The 21,117-nt window shown below is 42.2% G+C and overlaps 1 protein-coding gene across 2 annotated transcripts in view; it reads right to left on the reverse strand.

Annotated features, from left to right (window-relative positions):
• Window positions 1–21,117, reverse strand: part of fras1 (Fraser extracellular matrix complex subunit 1) — a 473,019-nt gene that overhangs the window by 245,841 nt on the left and 206,061 nt on the right. For both annotated transcript variants that reach the window (XM_080191292.1, XM_080191285.1), the window contains exons 13-14: window positions 20,051–20,194; window positions 13,613–13,747 (exon numbers count right to left, since the gene is read on the reverse strand). In XM_080191292.1, coding sequence (XP_080047418.1) covers window positions 13,613–13,747; window positions 20,051–20,194 — 279 coding nt within the window. The remainder of the gene's footprint in view (window positions 1–13,612; window positions 13,748–20,050; window positions 20,195–21,117) is intronic.

The raw sequence follows: 21,117 nt of genomic DNA on the forward strand, positions 1-21,117 counted from the left end.
GCCATATGCGTCCTTAATCACTTTGGCCACCTGTGTTATGACTTTTAGAGAAGTTTGGACCTGTACGCCCAGATCCCTCTGCATGTTAATGCTCCTAAGGGTTCTGCCAATTACATATAATTCACACCTAAATTTGATCCTCCAAAATGCATCATTTCACATTTGTCCCAGTTAAACATCATCTGACAGTTCTGTGCCCAAGTCTTCAATCTATCTAAATCCTCTTGTATCCTCTGACAATACCCAGTATTATCAGCAACTCCACCAATCTTCCTGTCATCCACAAACTTATAAATCAGACCACCACAAGGGATCTTGATCAATTGGGCCAGTGGGCTGACGACTGACAGATGGAGTTTAATTTAGATAAATGCAAGGTGATGTATTTTGGTAGACTGAATCAGGGCAGGACTTACTCAGTCAATGGTAGGGCACTGGGGAGAGTCACAGAACAAAGATCTAGGGGTACGTGTTCATAATTCCTTGCAAGTGGAGTCACAGGTGGACAGAGTGGTGAAGAAGGCATTCAGCATGCTTGGTCTTATTGGTCAGAACACTGAATACAGGAATTGGGACATCTTGTTGAAGTTGTACAGGGCATCGGTAAGGCCATGCTTGGAATACTGTGTACAGTTCTGGTCACCCTATTCTAGACAGGATATTTTTAAACTAGAGAGAGTGCAGAAAAGATTTACTAGGATGCTACTGGGACTTGATGTATTGAGTTATAAGGAGAGGCTGAATAGACTAGGACTTTTTCTCTGGAGTGTAGAAGGCTGAGGGGTGATCTTGTAGAGATCTACAAAATAACGAGAGACATAGATGAGCTAGATAGTCAATATCTTTTTCCAAAGGTAGGGGTGTCTAAAACTGGAAGGCATAGGTTTAAGGTGAGAGGGGAGAGATATAAAAGTGTCCAGAGGGGCAGTTTTTTCAGAGGATGGTGAATGTCTGGAACAAGCTACCAGAGATAGTAGTACAAGTGGGTACAACTTTGTCTTTTAAAAAGCATTTAGACAGTTACATGTGTAAGATGCTTATGGAGGGATATGGGCCAAATGCAGGCAATTGGGATTAGCTTAGGGGTTAAAAGAAAGGACGGCATGGACAAGTTGGGCCGAAGAGCCTGTTTCCATGCTGTAAACCTTTGTGACCCTATGACCTACATTTTCCTCCAGATCATTGATATATACTACAAACAACAGAGGTCCCAGCACTGACCCCTGCAGAACGCTACTAGGTACAACTCTCTATTCTGGAAAACACCCTTCCACCATTACACTCTATCTTCTACGACATCTACCCATCTAGCCAGCCCCCCCAAATCCCATATGATTTTAGATTTCCTACCAGTCTGCCAACTGAGACCTTGTCAAACACCTTACTAAAGTCCATGTAAACTACATCCACATCCCCACATATGAACATCATTTTATGACTATGAACAAAGAACAAAGAAAATTAGAGCACAGGAACAGGCCCTTTGGCCCAAGCTTGCACCAATCATACTGCCAGACTGAACTAAAACCCCATATCCTTCCAGGGACCATATCCCTCTATTCCCATCCTATCCACGTATATGTCCAGGTTCTCCTTAGAGAAGTCTTTGAGGGGAACCACTTCTCCTGACTCAATGCTACTTGGGCCAATCTTTTTAATTATTCTTTTCTGGGTTGTGAGCACCACTGGCAAGGCCAGCATTTGTTGCTCACCTAACTGCCCTTGAGAACAGAGGAACATAAATTTGGCCATTCGAACCTGCTCCGCCATTCAACTAGATCCTGGCTGATCTTCTATCTCCATGTCATTTTCAAGGAGTATCTCCACATTCAATAATATCTTTAAAATCCAAAAATCTATCAAACTCAGTCTTCAACATACTCCATGAGCCTCCACAGCCCTTTGGGGTACAGAATGTCAAAGGTTTATCACCCTCTGAACCCTAACAGCTTCTTAGTCTGAGACAGACTGGTCCCCTGGTTCTAGGCATCCTGATGTGTAGATGCCTGTGTTAGACTGGGGTAAACACAGTAAGAATTCTCACAACACCAGGTAAAAGTCCAACAAGTTTTGACTTTAACATGGTGTTTAGAGACTTCTTATTGTGTCTAGGCATTCTCCCAGAAAGGGAAATATCCTTCCATTTCTACCTTGTCAACCCTTAATAATTATCTGTTTCTAAGAGATCATTTCTCATTCTACTAAACTCTAGAGAATACAATGTCTTCAATCTCTCCTCATTGGATACTCCCATCATCCCAGGAAGCAGTCTGGTGAACTTTCATTGCACACCCTCTACAACAGATAAATCCTTCTTGAGGTGAGAAGGTTGTAGGGAACCACCTACTTAAACCACCGCTGTTCATCTCTGGAGGTGTACCAAGATTTTGACATAGCAACTGTAAAGGAATGGTAATATAATTCCAAGTCAGAAAGATGTGTAGTTTGGAGGGGAACATGCAAGCAGTTGTGTTCCCATGTACCTGTTGCCCTTGTCCTTCTTGGTGGTAGAGTTGGCGAATTTGGAAGCTGCTCTCAAAAGGAGGTTTGGCAAATTGCTAAAGTTAGCAATATTCCTTCAAATTCCTGATTTATATATTTGAGATGGGGTGGACAGGCTTTGGCAAATCAGGAAGTGAGTTATGGTCTGCAGAATTCCAAGTTTCTGACTTACTCTTGTCACTTACTTTTTACATGCTTCATCTAGTTCAATTTCTGGTCAATAGTAACTCCCGGGATGTGGGGATTCAGTAATGGTACTATTGTTGAATGTCAAGAGAGAATGGTTAATTTGTTCTTATAGGAGATAGTCATTGCCTGGAAACTTCTGTGGCACAAATATTACTTGCTATTTTACAGCCAAGCCTTCTGCAGAAATTGCAGATGTATGGGATTGAGGGTGATTTAGGAAATTGGATTAGGAATTGGCTGGCGGATAGGAGACAGAGGGTAGCAGTTGATGGTAAGTATTCGACATGGAGTTCAGTTACGAGTGGTGTGCCTCAGGGATCTGTTTTGGGGCCACTGCTGTTTGTAATTTTTATAAATGATCTGGATGAGGGTATAGCTGGGTGGATTAGTAAATTTGCTGATGACACCAAAGTCAGAGGTGTGGTAGATAGTGAGGAAGGGTGTCTTAGTCTACAGGGAGACTTGGTCAAGTTGCAGAGCTGGGCCGAGAGGTGGAGGATGGAGTTTAATGCGGAAAAGTGTGAGGTAATTCACTTTGGCAGGAATAATGGATGTGTAGAGTATAGGGCTAATGGTAGGACTCTGAATAGTGTGGATGAACAGAGGGATCTAGGTGTATGTGTACATAGATCCCTGAAAGTTGGGAATCAAGTAGATAGGGTTGTTAGGAAGGCATACGGTGTCTTGGCATTTATTGGTAGGGGGATTGAATTTAAGAGCCGCAGCGTCATGTTGCAACTGTACAAAACTCTGGTGCGTCCGCACTTGGAGTATTGTGTGCAGTTCTGGTCCCCACATTATAGGAAGGATGTGGAGGCTTTGGAGTGGGTGCAGAGGAGGTTTACCAGGATGTTGCCTGGTATGGAGGGGAGGTCCTATGAGGAGAGACTGAGGGATTTGAGGTTGTTTTCATTAGAAAGAAGGCGGCTGCGAGGGGACCTTATTGAAACATATAAGATGATCAGAGGTTTGGATAGGGTGGACAGTGATAGCCTTTTTCCTCGGATGGAGAAAGCTAGCACGAGGGGGCATAGCTTTAAATTAAGGGGTGGTAGTTATAGGATGGATGTCAGGGGTAGGTTCTTTACCCAGAGGGTGGTGAGGGATTGGAATGCCCTGCCTGCTGCAGTTGTGGATGCGCCTAGTTTGGGGGCGTTTAAGAGATCCGTGGATAGGTTTATGGATGGAAAGGGTTTGGTTTAGGTTAGAGGGTCATTGTTTTTTAACTGGTCGGTGCAACATCGTGGGCCGAAGGGCCTGTTCTGCGCTGTAATGTTCTATGTTCTAAGCCTGAATGTTGTCCAACTTTTGTTGCATATGGACTTAGACTGCTTCAGTATCTGAAGCATCATGAATGGGGCTGAATTGTGCAATCATCCATGAACATCCTCCTATTTCTGACCCAAGGGAAGGTCAGTGATGAAGCATCTGAAAATGGGTGAGCCTAGGACAGTACCCTGAGGGACAACTACTGTGGTGCCTTTAGGCTGATATGATTGACCTCCAACATCCACAAACATTTTTCTTTGTGCTAGGTGTGACTCCAACCAGTGGAGAGCTTCCCTCCCCCCCACTCCACAATTCCCACTAACTTCAATTTTGGTAGGTCCACTTGATGCCACAATCGTGCCCTAGTGGAACCCAAACAGAACACTGGTGTGCAAGTTATTGCAATGCAAGTGCTGCTTCATGTCAATAATGATGACATCCTCCACCACTTTGTTGATGATCAAAAGTGAATGGATGAGATGGTAATTGGCCAGATGGGATTTGTCTTGCTTTTTATGGATAAGGCATACTTGCACAGTTTTCTACTTAGTAAGGTAGATACTAGTGTTGTAGCTGTGTTGGAACAGTTTGGCTAGAGGCAGTGTTAACTCTAGAGCACAAGTCTTCATCACTACTACTGTGATGCTGTCACAGCTCATAGCCTTAGCTGGGTAAATCTTGGGGGTGAAAGGGGGATGGGTAGAAAATATAAGTCTTATTATTTTATGGTAACTATATTATTTTATGGTAACTATTTTCCCAGTGACATCATGAAAAAGGATCAGTCCACAATTAAGACTTCAAGGTAACTTGGAAATTAACGCTTTATGTTATTTTAACCATTTTTAATCATTTGCTTTCCTAAGTTTGGAATGAATAGAATACAGAACAAAACGTCAGGTATGATTTACGGCTGAGAGAAAAACTCATGTACAAATGTGTTGCTCATTTATTACTTGGTCAGCACATTCCTTGAAGTGAGGCACATCATATGATTTGACACCCCATAACCTCAGAACCTACATCTGTACAATTTGTTTTACAAATACAGAGCAACTACATTTTTATCACACACTGCAGACAACTGAATTCTTTACATTCACCATGAGATAGGCATCTAAAGCCGCAGCATAATCTGACTCTCAGATACTTCCAACATCTATCCTAAAGAGAACAGCTGTTTCAGCATGTCTGATTCAGCCAAGCAATTTGTGCTATCACTGGAGCAGAAATCCATGGTATCCCTTCAGAGGAAATAGTTATATAGAGTTTCTGTCCCAGATTGCCTCTAACAAATGCTGCAAAAGCATAAAGCAGGACACATAAAGGAACAAGGACTAACAGGTAGGGACACTAAGTTTGCAGATTATACAGCTCAACTTCAAAAATTATCAAGACTGACACTTCAGTGTATTACTGAGGGAGCACTGCATTGTCAGAGGTGCTAACTTTCAGATGATATTTGAACTGACAGCATTATCTGCTTAGTCAGGTGAACAGAAAAAAAATCCATAGCACTGTTCAAGAATAGCAGGGACCTTTCCTTTGGCTCTGGCAGTATTCATTCTTCAACCAAAATAAGGTTAGCTGATCCTACAAACCCGACAGTGCAGAAGGAAGCCATTCAGCTCATTGAGTCTGAACTGACCACAATCCCACCCAAGCCTTATTCCCATAACCCCACTTATTTACCCTGCTTATCCCCGACACTAGGGTCAATTTAGCATGGCCAATCAGCCTAATCCGCACATCTTTGGACTGTGAGGGAGGAAACTGGACCACCCAGAGGAAACCCATGCAGATACGGGGGAAAGTATGCAAACTCCATACAGACAGTGATCTGAGGCCGGAATTGAACCCAGATCGCTAGAGTTGTGAAGCAGCAGTGCTAACCACTGTGCCACTGCACTACCCACATTCATATAATTCATCATTCATATAATTTACTGTTTATGGAATTTGCTATGTCTAACTGGCTATCACAGTAAGAAGTCTCTCAACACCAGGTTTAAGTCCAACCAGTTTATTTGATAGTAATCCCACAAGCTTTCGGAAACGGTGTTCCTTCGTCAGGTATGTGGAAGGTTCTGGTCAGAGAAAGGCATATAAAGACACACACAGTTTACAGAGTACTAATTAGAATGCAAGTCTTTGCAGCTAACCTCCTATTCAAGTCTTAAAGATGCAGACAATGTAAGTGGAGATAGCATTAGCATAGGTTAAAGAGATGTGTATTATCTCCAGACAGGACAGTAAGTGAGATTTTACAAGCCCAGGCAAGTCATGGGGGTTACAGATAGTGCGACATGATCCCCAGATCCCGGTAGAGGCCGTCCTCATGTGTGCAAAACTTGGCTATCAGTCTCTGCTCAGCGACTCTGTGCTGTGTGTCATGAAGGCTGCCTTGGAGAATGCTTACCCGAAGATCAGAGACTAAATGCCCGTGACCGCTGAAGTGTTCGCCAACAGGGAGGGAACAGTCTTGCCTGGTGATTGTCGAGCGATATTCATTCATTGTCGTAGCATCTGCTTGGTCTCCCCAGTGTACCATGCTTCGGGATATCCTTTCCTGCAGCGTATTAGGTAGACAACGTTGGCTGAGTTGCAAGAGTATGTGCCGTGTACCTCGTGGATGGTGTCATCCATGTTGATGATCCGGCATGTCTTGCAGAGGTTGCTGTGGCAGGGTTGTGTGGTGTTGTGGTCACTGTTCTCCTGAAGGCTGAGTGGTTTGCTACGAACAACAGTCTGTTTGAGGTTGTGCGGTTGTTTGAAGGCAAGAAGTGGGGATGTGGAGATGGCCCTGGCGAGATGTTCGTCTTCATCAATGATATGTTGAAGACTCCGGAGATGTCGTAGCTTCTCCGCTCCGGGGGAGTATACTGGACAACGAAGAGTACTCTGTCCATAGTGTCCCATGTTTGTCTTCTGAGGAGGTCGGTGTGGTTTTTCGCTATGGTGCGTCGGAACTGTCGATCAATGAGTTGAGCGCCATTTCCTGTTCTTATGAGGGCATCTTTCAGCATCTGGAGGTGTCTGTCGCGATCCTCCTCATCTGAACAGATCTTGTGTATATGCAGGGCTTGTCTGTAGGGGATGGCTTCTTTAACGCGTTTAGGGTGGAAGCTGAAGAAGTGGAGTATCATGAGGTTATCTGTGGGCTTGCGGTACAGTGAGGTGCTGAGGTGACCGTCCTTGATGGAGATGTGTGTGTCCAAGAATGTCACCAATTCTGGAGAATAGTCCACGGCGAGTCTGATGTGGGATGGAACTTGTTGATGTCATCACATAGTTGTTTCAGTGATTGTTCACCATGAGTCCAAAGGAAGAAAATGTCATCGATGTATTTAGTTTATAGCGTTGGTTGAAGGTCCTGTGCAGTGACGAAGTCTTGTTCGAGCCTGTGCATGAAGGTGTTGGTATATTGAAGTGCGAATTTGGTCCCCATGGCTGTACCGTGTGTCTGGATGAAGAACTGGTTTTTGAAGGTGAAGACATTGTGGTCCAGGATGAAGCAGATGAGTTGTAAAATTGCATCTGGAAACTGGCAGTCGTCAGCGTTGAGTACTGAGGCAGTTGCAGCAATGCCATCATCGTGAGGGATGTTGGTGTAGAACGCCGCGACATCCATTGTGACGAGGAATGTCCCTGGTTCAACTACTCTATGTGGGCTGAGTTTCCATAGGAAATCAGTTTTTGTTGCGACAAAAACTGGGGGTTCTTTGTATAATGGGTTTCAGGATGCTCTCGATGTAGCTGAAGAGGTTCTTGCACAAGGTCCCATTGCCCGATATGATGGGACAACCGGGTATGTTTGCCTTGTGTATCTTTGGGAGGCAATAGAGATCTCCAATGCGGGGAGTACATGGGATGAAAGGATGCTATGAAGGTCCGGATCAAAGGTCTTGATCAGAGTGTTGAGTTGATGGGTGTGTTCTTTGGTCGGATCTGCGGGTAACTGTCTGTACTGTTCCTCATTGTTTAGTTGTCGGTATACTTCTTTGCAGTAGTCCATTCTGTTCAGGATGACGATGGCCCCTCCTTTGTCTGCTGGTTTGATGACAATGTTGCCGTTTGTCTTGAGAGCTTGGATGGCATTGCGTTGTGCTTGGGTAATGTTCGGGGCTGTTTTGTGAGTGCGGTTAACGAATCTGGCGTTGACGCACCTCCTTGGGCATACATGTCCAGTTGAGGGCAATGGCCTTCCGGAGGAGTCCAATTGGACTCTTTCCTCTTCGGTTGCTGCACTGCGGATCTCTCTGTCAGCTGTTCCGGTTCATTGGCTATCTCATTGTATTCGCTGCTGGCCTCTTGGGGTTTGTGGAAGAACTCCCACAGCCTCATTCGCCTGATGAATTCCTCTGTGTCCACCGTGAGACTGGGGTCCATTTTGGTGGTAGGGCAGAAATTGAGCCCTCAGCTGAGAACTTCGATTTCATCTGGTTGAAGTGTGTAGTCCGACAAGTTGTTACAATAGACTTCCCTGCGGTGGTACTGTTACCTACTGTGATGCCGGGGAAGGCTCGGTTGTTGCTGGTGGTGATGCCAAGTTTCCTGTTCTTGGCGTGCATGTAGACGGTGTAGTTTCTTTATCTCATCTGCTTGGCAAAGTTTCGCAGCTGGTCTGCGTCTTGAGCACAAGTTGAGAATATGTATTCTATTATAGTTTCCAGGATGCAGCATTTGCTGTAGAGCTGGTGTATGAGGTGGTTGAGGAGTGTGACAGAGGTGCAACGGCAAAGTCTCTCAGCATAGTCTGTGTTATAGGTTGACCTGACTGGGTTTGTGATCTGTAGTCCTTTCGGTATCTTGTCTGCTTTTCCTGCATTTTTGTAAAAACTTGATGTGTATACCAATATGTGCAATCTTCTTGGAGATCCTCTCCACTTGGATCCAGCAGTTTGCGGCGTCGATGGTAGTCATGATGTAGAGATGCCGGCGTTGGACTGGGGTAAACACAGTAAGAAGTCTCACAACACCAGGTTTAAGTCCAACCAGTTTGTTTGATAGTAATCCCACTAGCTTTCGGAAAGTGTTCCTTCGTCAGGTGTGTGGATCATCTCACGTGAGAACACCATCCACCAGGTACACGGTAAATACTCTTGTAACTCGGCCAACGTTGTCTAGCTAATACGCTGCAGGAAAGGATGTCCCGAAGCATGGTACATTGGAGAGACCATACAGACGCTATGACAACGGATGAAGGAACATCGGTCGACAATCACCAGGCAAGACTGCTCCCTCCCTGTTGGCGAACACTTCAGCGGTCATGGGCATTCGGTCTCTGATCTTCGGGTAAGCGTTCTCCAAAGCGGCCTTCATGACATATGACAGCGCAGTCACTGAGCAGAAACTGATAGCCAAGTTCCGCACATGAGGATGGTCTCAACTGGGATCTGGGGTTCATGTTGCACTATCTGTAACCCCCATGACTTGCCTGGGCTTGTAAAATCTCACTTACTGTCCTGTCTGGAGATAATACACATCGCTTTAACCTATGCTAATGCTATCTCCACTCACATTATCTGCATCTTTAAGACTTGAATAGCAGGTTAGCTGCAAAGACTTGTATTCTAATTAGTACTCTGTAAACTGTGTGTGTCTTTATATGCCTTTCTCTGACCAGAACCTTCCACATACCTGACGAAGGAACACCGTTTCCGAAAGCTTGTGGGATTACTATCAAATAAACTGGTTGGACTTAAACCTGGTGTTGTGAGACTTCTTAGTGTGTTTACCCCAGTCCAACGCCAGCATCTCTGTATCATAACTGGCTATCATGCATGCCTAATATAATTCGAGATTGAGAGATTGTTAAACTGCTGTAGATGCTGTCTTTTGGCTGAGATGTTGTACCAGGCTTGCTCAGGTAGATGTAGAAGATTCCACGACATCATTTAAATACAAGTACAGTTTTCCTAATGACCTGGGCAAAGTTTTCATATTAATCAAAATAGAATAACTGGTTATTTATCTCACAGCTTTATGAGGAACTTGCGCACTAATTCATTACACACGTAAATACATAAAACAAAATGACCACACTACAAATTAATTTATTGGCTGTGAAATTCTTTGAGGCATTTTGAGCATGTAAAATGCAATACTTAGATGCAAGTTCTTTCTTACTTCTACAGAAGATCATTACATGTAGGAATTATTGGCCAAGGATCTGCAATCTATTTCCGTTTTAAACGTGATCATATGATTCTAGGAACTAATTATTTATTTGAAACAAAAATGTTGGGTGGGATTTTTCAGCCATGCTAGCCCCAAAACCAAAAAATTCCACCCAAGGTCAATGGACCTTTGCACGGTCTACCCTCGTCCACTACAATTCCCATGGTGGGTGGGACAGGGAAATTCCTCCCAATGTGTCAGTTTAGAGTCTGAAAATACAAGGTAGCCATTTTTGAGTCAAATGAAAATATTAATTGATTCAGTGTTTGACAACGATTCATCTCGTGTCAAACAACAAGAAACATTTCTTTTAAAATACCAGACATAGGTATACAGTCCATTCAGAATTGCGCTATTCTACATTATGCCCAAGGGATGTTCCAAGTCAATTCAAATGAGATGATGCATCAAACAGTACCAAAACGCCAGGCTCCACAAAACTGAAACTTAAGCTGAGAGGTGAAAGAGAAAGAACAAACTGAACATTTGAACATCATGGTACCATTTCTCTCAGAAATATCTCAAAGTACTTCATCTACAATATCAGACTTTGAGGTATAATTATTGCGGCTACATAGCAAACACGGCACCCATTAAGCTACTTCCCACAAACACTTGCGCGATGAATGACAAGTTAATTAATATTTTGGTGATGTTGTTTGAGGGAGGATTACTGGCCAAAGACAAGGACAACTCTGCACACGCAGCTGCAGTAAACTGCTCAATTTAAATTTCGTTTTGCAGCCTTACACCGACACCACCCCCCCACCCCCACCGCCCAACTAATCTGGAGGCCCACCCAGCTCTAGTATCTTGCATTCAAACACCGCAGAAAGTAAAGTCAAAGGAAAAGAGTTGAAAATAAAAAAAGAAAGTCAAAGCAATAAAGTGAGAAATAAAGAGAAGTAAAAGACACAAAAACGAACAGCGAAAAACATAAAAGAAGGAGATAAGCAAAAGAAGAGAAACAGCCATGAAGAAGACAACCTGTCAGTGGCATCCTTAGAGAGGCTAAAAGCTTTTCTTAATGGCAGTCCAACCCTTCAAAGTCTGATAATCTTGTTTGAAACTTGTTAGATTTAATGTCAAGACTGGCAATGGGCTTGAGTCATGGTGTGCACATTGGCCAGGCAAGCTCTATACAGTTAATCAATTTCATTTAAAACAAAAGAAAATGTGGTACTCTTGCAAAAAGAAAATATTTCTGAGCCCTTTCTTCTAAGTCATGCAGTCACATAGAAAAAGGATTAGCAGATCTGTCTGAAATATTGTAGTTAAAAATTAACTCCAGCAAAGCCAGCCACAAATGTCAGACAGACATTATTGTGAAAATATTTTGAATGTCAGACAGCCAAGAGAAATCACTTGAAGCAGTTTAAACACATTTAATGGAATAAGACTTTTTTTTAAGCAGCTGACTACATCTTGGCTTTTAATCTAAAATTATGCATTGCACATTTCAATTATGTGTAGACACAATACATGATATGTATTTTCAAATGTGGGGGGAATGTGTTGGCATCAATTGCCACAAATTTGCCATGGAGGCTATAATGGGCAACGGAGTTGGGTCGATGATAGGTTGGCATGCAGTGTTTCAGAAATTGGTGAGGGGCATAGGCTGGCATTGAACGTATGAGAGGTTGTGGCAAAGAATTTATGAAAGATTATGGGATTGGGTTTAGAGGTACGGGGTGTAATGGAGAATTCTGAGGGTTATGGATGAATGCAGAGGGGATGAGGTGGCATAGGGGGTGTGTGAATGGTAAGGACAAAAATGCTGTCTTTTGTTTTATTGCTTTTCTAAAACACAAATCATTGACAAAGTGCCAGTGCATTGAGGCAGGCCTTTCACCTACTCTGCCTCCACATGCAGCAGCCCCTGCACGCAGTCGAGGATTGCCCAGTCAGATTGCCAGAGAATCCTCCCACCCCAGAACAAAAATTTCACCTTCCAGAGCATTATCTCCCGGGTTGGATTTGTGGACTGGGAAATGTCCCTACTCCGTATACCTGACATGGGAATGAAAATTGCCACGGTGCCAGCAATTTTGCATAGTAATGTGCATCTGGGCATTTAGAAATGAATCGGGGTACTGACTATTGATGAAGGGAATCTAAAACACCTGCATCTTTATTGCGTATCACAGAGACGATGCAAATGTATTGTGTCCATTCATACTGCAGCTACATTCAGGAATGACTGGAGTTACAAAGTACCAATTTTTGTTGATCATATGGCAAGGTGTTTGGGGAGCAATTTTCAGAAGCAAAAAGATAATTTTAACAACTTTAATTTAAAAGGAATAGCTTCCCTTGGTATTTTTAAGAGAATGGTGCAGGCTGGCTCCAAGATACACTTCAACTAGGTGTATTAAAGGTGCCAAATATTGTGTCTGGCTTCTGAGGAGCTGTAGACCTGGAAACGCTCAGCACTGGGCACCCCTAATCTGGCCCCCACCAAAGCCACTGACCTTAATCAGGTAGAGAGTCTTCAAGAAACCTAAAATAATCAAAACCCAGTCCTACTTTCAGCCTTCCCAATGCAATCCTACCAGAGTCAAGGCAGAAGCACAATCGAAAGAGCTATGGACTTTTGGACATGATATAAAATGATTGTAAATGTGTTAAAAGTTTTAAATATTAATAAAATCATGGGATAAAGTTCTTCCTTTGGATAATTTTAACATGAGTGCCGAACAGGAGTACATACAAGAAACCCATGGAGTTCTCCTGATGTCATAGCAAAATCCTTGCCGAACACTATTTAGAGCAGGTGTGTACCTGTGAAACAGCAAGCTCAACTAAATAAGGATACAACATTACTGAAATACTAAAGTTGAAACGGATGTGAAAGCACTGGGAAATATGAAAATAATCAAAATTTTCAAAAGAACTGGAGGAAAAGTAATAACATATCATCCTCAGTGGTGCTATCCAGATTATGTAGGTGATGGAAACCTGGTACTTACTCCCCCGGAAAACAATGAATGCTGGATTAATTAAAATGTTCAAGATTGTGTTGGATAAAGTTTTATTGGGGTGAGGACGTTAAAGAGTGTGGAACAAAGGCAGGTGCATGGAATTGATGTATGGGTCAGGCATGAACTAAATGAACAGTGGAAGAGGCGCAAGGTCTAAATGACCTACCCCTTGTTCCATGTGCCTATCTTCCACTGTGGGTGGAAGTGTAAGCAAAAGTTGAGCTTGTTTCCAATATCTACAATCGGTTTTTAGCGTTTTTATCTATTTTTCCAATGAACGCACTGATTTTCTGCTGATTTTACACTAGTGGAACAGGGCAAATCCACGGAAATTCCAGATGCCTGTCTCTTACAGCTAAATGATAAGCAGGAGCTATTTGAAAATATTTAACTTGGGTAAGCTTCACTGAGGTTTTTAAGATGAATAGGATATTGTTAAGTGGTGATCTTACAAAGAAATCAAAATAGTACAAACCATTGGCACATACCTGAACACTGCAAGTGATCCTGGAATAGCTCCTCCCCACAGGAAGCCACACACCGACCATACTTCATCAGCAGTGGCTCCTTACATGAAATGCATTCAAACTCATTTCGGCAGGTTGCACATGACTCCTCACATGCTGTTCACAGAAACATGGTGAAGTACAGATTAGACCAACTGATTCTTCCAACAAAACAGGGCATGTAGAAATAATCCAATCTTGCTAGTTACTGCCACCACATTTTGTACTTGACGTAAACCTGTTCCAACTCCACTCAAACTGCAACGTTCAGAACTCTACAGACCTGATTTCTTTGGTTGTCCTTCACCTGAGGCTCCCAGCTGCAGAATCTGTAGGACAAAGGGAACTGGATGTCCCCCTATGTCTCACAAATTTAGCATGTGGGGACAGCAAGTAATTCAGAAGAAAAATAGAATGTTAGCATTTATTGCAAATGGGGGTAGAGTATAAAGTAGGATGTTTTTCTACAACCACGGCATTGTTGATACTACATCTGGGGTACCGAGTACAATTCTGGTCCCCTTATTTAAGTGAAGAATGCATTAGAGACAGCTCAGAAAAGGTGCGCTAGGTTGATTCCTGGAATAAAGAGTTTGACCTGTAAGGAAAGGTCCAGCAGGTGGGCCTACGCTGATTGGAGTTTAGAAGAACGAGGAGTGGTCTTATTGAAACATGTAATAAGAAACCAAAAGAATTTGATAGGCCAGATGCAGAGAGGATATTTCCCCTTGTGGGGAAATCTAGAACTGGGGGAACTTCCAATTAACATAGATACATAGAACATTACGGCACAGTGCAGGCCCTTCAGCCTCAATGTTGCGCCGAGCCATGTCCAATCCCAAGATCAACCTATCCCACTCCCTATCATTCTGCCTATCCAATAACCGCTTGAAAGTTCCTAAAGTGTCCGACTCCACTATCGCAGCAGGCAGTCTGTTCCACATCCCAACCACTCTCAGAGTGAAGAAGTAAGATAGAGATCAGGAAGGGTTTCTTCTCAGAGGACGACTAATTTTGGAATTCTCTTCCCCAGAGGGCAATGGAGGCTGGGTCATTGAATATTTTCAAGATTGTGTTTAACCAGATTTTTGATGAACAAGGGAGGGAAAGGCAGGCAGGGAAATGGAGTTGGGGCCACAATCAGATCAGCCATGATGTTACTAAATTGTGGAGCAGACGTGACAAGCCCAATCCTACTTCTATACCTATTTCCTACTTTCCACGTTCATGTGGAATATGTTTTCCCCAGCAGAGAAGGCAAACCGCCTCTGCCAGTCCAGTCTTCAAGCCTGTTTTTGGCAATTTGCTAGTAGTAGACCAAATTGATTTTACGTAGAACACTACAGCACAAACAGGCCCTTTGGCCCACAAGATTTTGCCTCCATCCATTCTTGTGGGACATGAGCTTTGTCAAATTCTTTAATGATGCAATTCCAATTCTTTTCCCACACCTAGCAGTGCACTAAGGCAGCCTTCTGTCTGTTACCATAGCAAGTAATTCCTGGGACAGGTTACTAGTCTGTCACCAGGGTCTTGTAGCTTGAGAGGGTACCACTCCACATAACTGACAGAAGACATGACAAGATCAGAAAATCCCCATAGGTCTGTACTTACTTCCTTCCAATATTAATCCAATTTTCTTTTGAAAGTTGCTACTGAATCTACTTCCACCATCTGGTCAGGCAATGCATTCCAGATCAAAGCTCACCATAGTCAGGGAATCACCTGCAATGTTTCCTCTAGTGCCCCTCAATGATCTTTCCTTTGTCCCCTCCTTTTTCTCTGCACATGTGACTGACAGAAGTCTCTCCCCCTCTTACCACTAGCACTGGCAGTCTGGAAGGACTTGCAGTTTGACAGACTCAATCTGTTTGACCATGTTTGGAATGCATCTTCCTTGATATTAAGTCCTGGGGTAAGATTCAAACCTGGAGTTTCTGGCTCAGAGGCAATGATGCTAACCACTGCACCACAAGACCTCCTAGTTTATGAGAGTAGTGCAAATGGCGTCACATACATGAACTTTCAAAATACATTTGACCAACAACAACTTGGATTAATATTATGCTGTTAATATAATAAAATGTCTAAAGGCACTTTACAGGAGTAATAGAGAACAAAACCTCACACCAAGTCACATAAGGAGACATTAGGTCAGAGGAAGGAGGCAGAGATATACAGGGAAGGAATTCCAGAGCTTAAGGACAAAGCACCTGAAGGCAAGATCACCAAAGAGTGACTAAAACAGAAAATGTTCAAGAGGCTAATGATGATGCTGCACAGAGATCTAAATGAATTGTCGAGGTGAAGGTGTTTATGGCAAGAAGACCTTGGCGAGACCATGAATGTATTTGGAGACAAGGATGCAAATTTTAATACTGAGGCAGTATTGATCAGTAGTCAGCACAGGAGAGATCGGTGAGTGGGGCCAACTTTGTATTAGACACAGGCTAAACAAAACAGAAGTTTTGACTGAGGTTAAGATTACAGAGGGTAAAGTATGGAAATTAGACCATAAGTGCTTTGGAATAAGAACGTCTAGTTGTAAAAAAGTACAAATGAGGGGCTTCAACAGCTCACAGACTAAGGCAAGGGTGGGTGATATTGCCAACGTGGAACTAAGCAGTCTTACTGATAGTGCAGATACGTGATTGAGGACGAACACGACACCAAAATTGTGAATAGACTGGTTCAGCCTCAACAGTTTTCAGCTAGAAGGATTAAGTCAGTAACTACAGAACTTATTTGAAGACAAGTACTTCCCTTGCAATATTTACTTGAAGGAAATTAATTCTCAGCCAATTTGGACTTTTGAATATGTGTCGAACAAAAGTGGGGGATTTGACAAAGGATCATATGGACTCAAATAGTCAGCACCTTTTTCTCTCCTTACACATCTGCCAGACCTGTTGAGAGTTTCCAACATTTTCTTTTTTGGTCAAACACAGAGGTAGGGTAAAGAGAGTGAGAGCTGGGTATTGTCAAGTGGTAACTTGCTGCATGATTTTAGATGGCATCGCCAATGGCAGTTGAGAAAAAGGAGGGGGCAAAGGAAAGATCATTGAGGGGCACTAGAGGAAACAGTGCAGGAGCAGAAGATAAACCATTGCAGGTGATTCCCTGACTATGGTGAGCTTTGATCTGGAATGCATTACCTGACCAGGTGATGGAAGTAGATTCAATAGCAACTTTCAAAAGAAAATTGGATTAATACTGGAAGGGAATAAGTACAGACCTATGGGGATTTTCTGATCTTGTCATGCCTGACGCAGTGAGCATTGAGGTCGGGACGCTCTTGCAAAACAGCACCTGATCATTTTGCAGCCAGGCTACTCAACATTTGCCAAAAAGTGTCTGAGTGTGGGATGATTGCAGTGCAGAGCATGCCTGACAAAATGGTGCAGATCGCTCCAGCTTTCTCGCTATTATGACTCTTAGATTTTTGGGGGAAAATTCTATCCATGGTGAAAGGGGAGGAGGATGGGATTAATTGAATGCTTCTGTCAAAGGGTAGGCACCAGCATGATGAGTCAAATGGCCTCCTTCTACACTATATCATGCAATATCCTGTGAAAGAACCCAACCAAACCATTTCTTCCGCTACCTAAACCTTCCCTATCACTTAACACCTTACTAATGCTGGAAATCTCTCCAATTTGATACAGAATTATTTCATCAGGCCAGACAGTTGCTCAATATAAATGTATTCTTAATTAAATAGCTGCAATTTCTGTGTTACACACCCCATAATTGTTTTTCCCTGCTAGAAGTGACAAAGGGAAGAATCATCCCTTGTAATGCTTGAGTGTGAAGGATTGCTCTTCTATATTGTGGTGCTCAAGGTTTCTTATTATAATTATCACTTCTGGTTTTCTTATAGATGTAGCTCACCTTTCTCATTAGGTTGAATAATTAACTCTGGAATTATACAAGAAATGGAAATAAATTGTGTGTGATTAATTCCTTTTTCTTACAGAATTCAAATATATAAAAATAGTTTGTGAAGGTATTTACTCTTCATACAAGAAAATACACCTGATCAAATACATGAAACACATCATATACTTTCAATGCCTTTGCTTTCATTAGCTATTGAAACTAATTTTGAACGGCTAACCTTAAAAGTGAATTCCACAACCTGATAACTCTCTGTAATGAAATTTCTCTTGTTCTTTGTTCTAAATTTCATACAATTAAGTCAGGATTCTCCGGCTGCGAGTGCCCCAATACCGAAAATTCCCACCCAAGCTCAACAGATCTTTGAATGGTCCACTGAATCTTCGATCTCGCTTGCTACAATTCCCATGGCAGGCGAAAGGGGAAAATTAGGCCTTAATATCTTATCCATGGCCTCTTGCAAGAAATCCCTTACTATCTACTTTGCTCTAATTCATAATTTTAAACTTCTATCTTTTTGCCCCATGGCTTACATTGTTCCAACAAAAAAGGCATCTAATTTTTCAAATCTTCCTTCACATCTGAATTTTCTCATATCCCAGTAGCTTCCTTATGACTTTATCAAGCTGTACTGTTGCCTTTAACGTCTGGTGTACTGTACTCAAATATCAGTATCCATCTGCCCTTCCACAGCATCAACTTTTATTATTATTCAGAATATACTTGCCACTGCTAATTTACTGTGATGTATCACATCATATTTACTGTCATTAGAATTCTATCACTCCATCATTTTCAACATCAGTTAGTAGCTTACTATGGTCTTCTAAAGAATGAACAACCATATTTTGGCATCATTAGATATTTTCAGATGATTAATCTTCAATTATCCATGAGGTTCTCTGTCAAAGAAATTCCTAAAGTTCACATACACTACATCCACTGCAATCTTCCATCATCATCTTCTCCTTGATTCTCTTCCCACACTGAGAGGCACTTGAGGTAGATAGAGCACAAGCAGAGGTTACTACCCTGAATCCAGAGGCTATAGCTTGAGGAGCTCCACTTCACATTAAGCATGGTTGACCAGGAGTCTCTCCTAATCTTACCACCCATCATAGGTATACAGATGGATTTGGAGGTTGATAATCAACCTGTTGTCATATTATGAATGCACCTTCCTTGGATTAAGGCTCAAACACTGAGCTTCTGGCTCAAAGGCAGGGGCCCTACCCACTGTGCGACAAGACCTCTTCATTTTTTCATCTTTTGTTTGGTAGAGAGCTATATGAATGCAAAAACGTTAACTCTGTTTCTCTCTCCACAGATGCTACCACATCTGCTCAATTTATCTGGCATTTTCTGTTTTTACTTCCACCTACCAAGTCTGTTATTTCAAAAAAAATTCTATGAGATTAGTCAAATGTGACAGTCTCTTTCTCTTTATCATTGTGTTGTAATTTCATGCTTAACAAAATACAGTAATATTTTTCTTACCATAGTTTTTAAAAGAACAGGATTATAGCTACTCAATTAGCTCCATCTACCCTTTTAAAAATGCATACTACACTGTCTATTTTTCAGTCCTCCAGCACATATACATACTCAATAGAGCCTTGAAATATTTCAACATTTACTGGCTACACTCAAATGTTATGAAGTTTGCAATTATTCCTTCTGAGAAAAAATTCCTGAAATGGGGACTTTTTTGGCAAAGTTGCTGATAATCAAAGTTAAGACATTTTTGTAAGCTATTGAGATAAATTTATTTTCTTGACAAGCGTGTTTATGGATACATTCGCAGTGAATCACTTTCCAACTGACTTTGATGAAAAAGGTAGAGCTTAATGGACTAAGGCATCTGTCAGATTTGATGAAAACAAGAGCAGAAGCAGATATAAGTGCAAGTACAAGATACGTTCCCATTTCCTAACAGATGGAAAAGGGAGATTTAATAATCCAGAATGATAGTCTTCCAATAGACTCTATTAGTGCAGTAATTTAACTATTATCTTAACAATTGCCTTCACCATGAATACTCGCTTATTATACACATGATGTGATAACCAAGTTAGCAAATGTTCTGCATACAGCTCTGTGAATTCATAACATTTAATTTTAAACTATTACATTCCCAATAGAAACATAGAAAATTAGAAGCAGTTGGCCATTTGACCCTTCGAGCTTGCTCTACCATTCATTTTGATTGTGGCTAATCATCGAACTCAATATCCTGATTCCCCTTCTCCCCATTTCCCTTGATCCCTTTAGCCCCAAGGGCTATATCTAATTTCTTTTCAAAATCAGACAACATTTCTGGCCTCAACTACTTTCTGTGTTGGAACACATTCACCACCCACTGGGTGAAGGAGATGCCCATAAAAAAGTTTGCTCACTTTGATAAAGATTTCATTCAGCATAAAATCACTCAACGTACCAGATGCCCAAACACCCTCTGGTATTGTCAGTGTTGCAAGGGCAAATTTCAAAATAAGCAGAAGCACAGATGAATTTATCACATACCTATACATAGTCCACCTTCTGTGTAGAATCCAGGGTCACAGTTCTGTAAACAGCGGCCGTTCTGCAAGAATTTGTTCTTATCATAGCAGATGTCACAATGATCAGGAGTGTGCGTGCAGGTCAGGCAATCAGCATGACACTGAACTATGAAGTAAATAATAAAGTAAAATATTAACTAATCTTTCATGGACTACAAACTATCCCCACAGACATGTTGTTTCCTCCATTTATTCTTCAGACAATATAGAAGAGGCTTTCATTTTGACCAAATGGTTATTTAATAAATGCATACAAACCATTGCTCTTGATGCAAACAGTGCAGGTTTTATGAATACTATCCACATCTGCATCTGTGATTCAATATCCGCATAGATGGGATTCTTCCCCCTCCTTCTCCACTCCAGAGCCTCTGCCTCATGATATCATTGTTGTAGATGAATAATCTCAAGCAATTCTCTCAAGATTGGGAAATCTTGCCAACAAGTTTAAAGGCATCCAATCACTAATGCAGCAATTTCAACAGGAGATAAGAACAATGCTTTGGGAACAGTTTTTACCCACTGCATATGGAGTCTTTGTGTAATCCCTTTCAGTAAACAATGTAGTATCGATATGGCGGGCATGGTACCACACTGGTTAGCACTGCTGCCTCACAGTGCCAGGGACCTGGGTTTGATTCGAACCTTGGGTGATTGTATGGAGTTTGCGCTCCTCACCTCCTCTCCCACACTCCCATGTCAATGTGGGTTTCCCCCCACAGTTCAAAGATTTTCGGTGAATTGGCTTAAATTATCCCTAAGTGTCCAACGATGTGTAGGTGAGAGGATTAGCCATGGTAAATGCATGGCGTTACTGGGATAGGGTGGGCCTTGGTGAGATGCTGTTTTAGAGAGTCAGTACAGACTTGATAGGCCAAATAGCCTCCTTCTGCACTGTAAGTATTCTATGATCCCTTTAACCCCCATGGATGTGACCTTTTCTCACAGATTTCTTAGAGTCCAGTTTCCCTCCGCCTTCAATTGTTTGTCTTCTTCACCCACCTTTCCTCTCTGCCTGCCATTGTGAGC

The sequence above is a fragment of the Carcharhinus amblyrhynchos genome, chromosome 1 (assembly GCF_965287045.1).
Source record: "Carcharhinus amblyrhynchos chromosome 1, sCarAmb.v2.hapA, whole genome shotgun sequence".
Taxonomy (NCBI): Eukaryota; Metazoa; Chordata; class Chondrichthyes; order Carcharhiniformes; family Carcharhinidae; genus Carcharhinus; species Carcharhinus amblyrhynchos.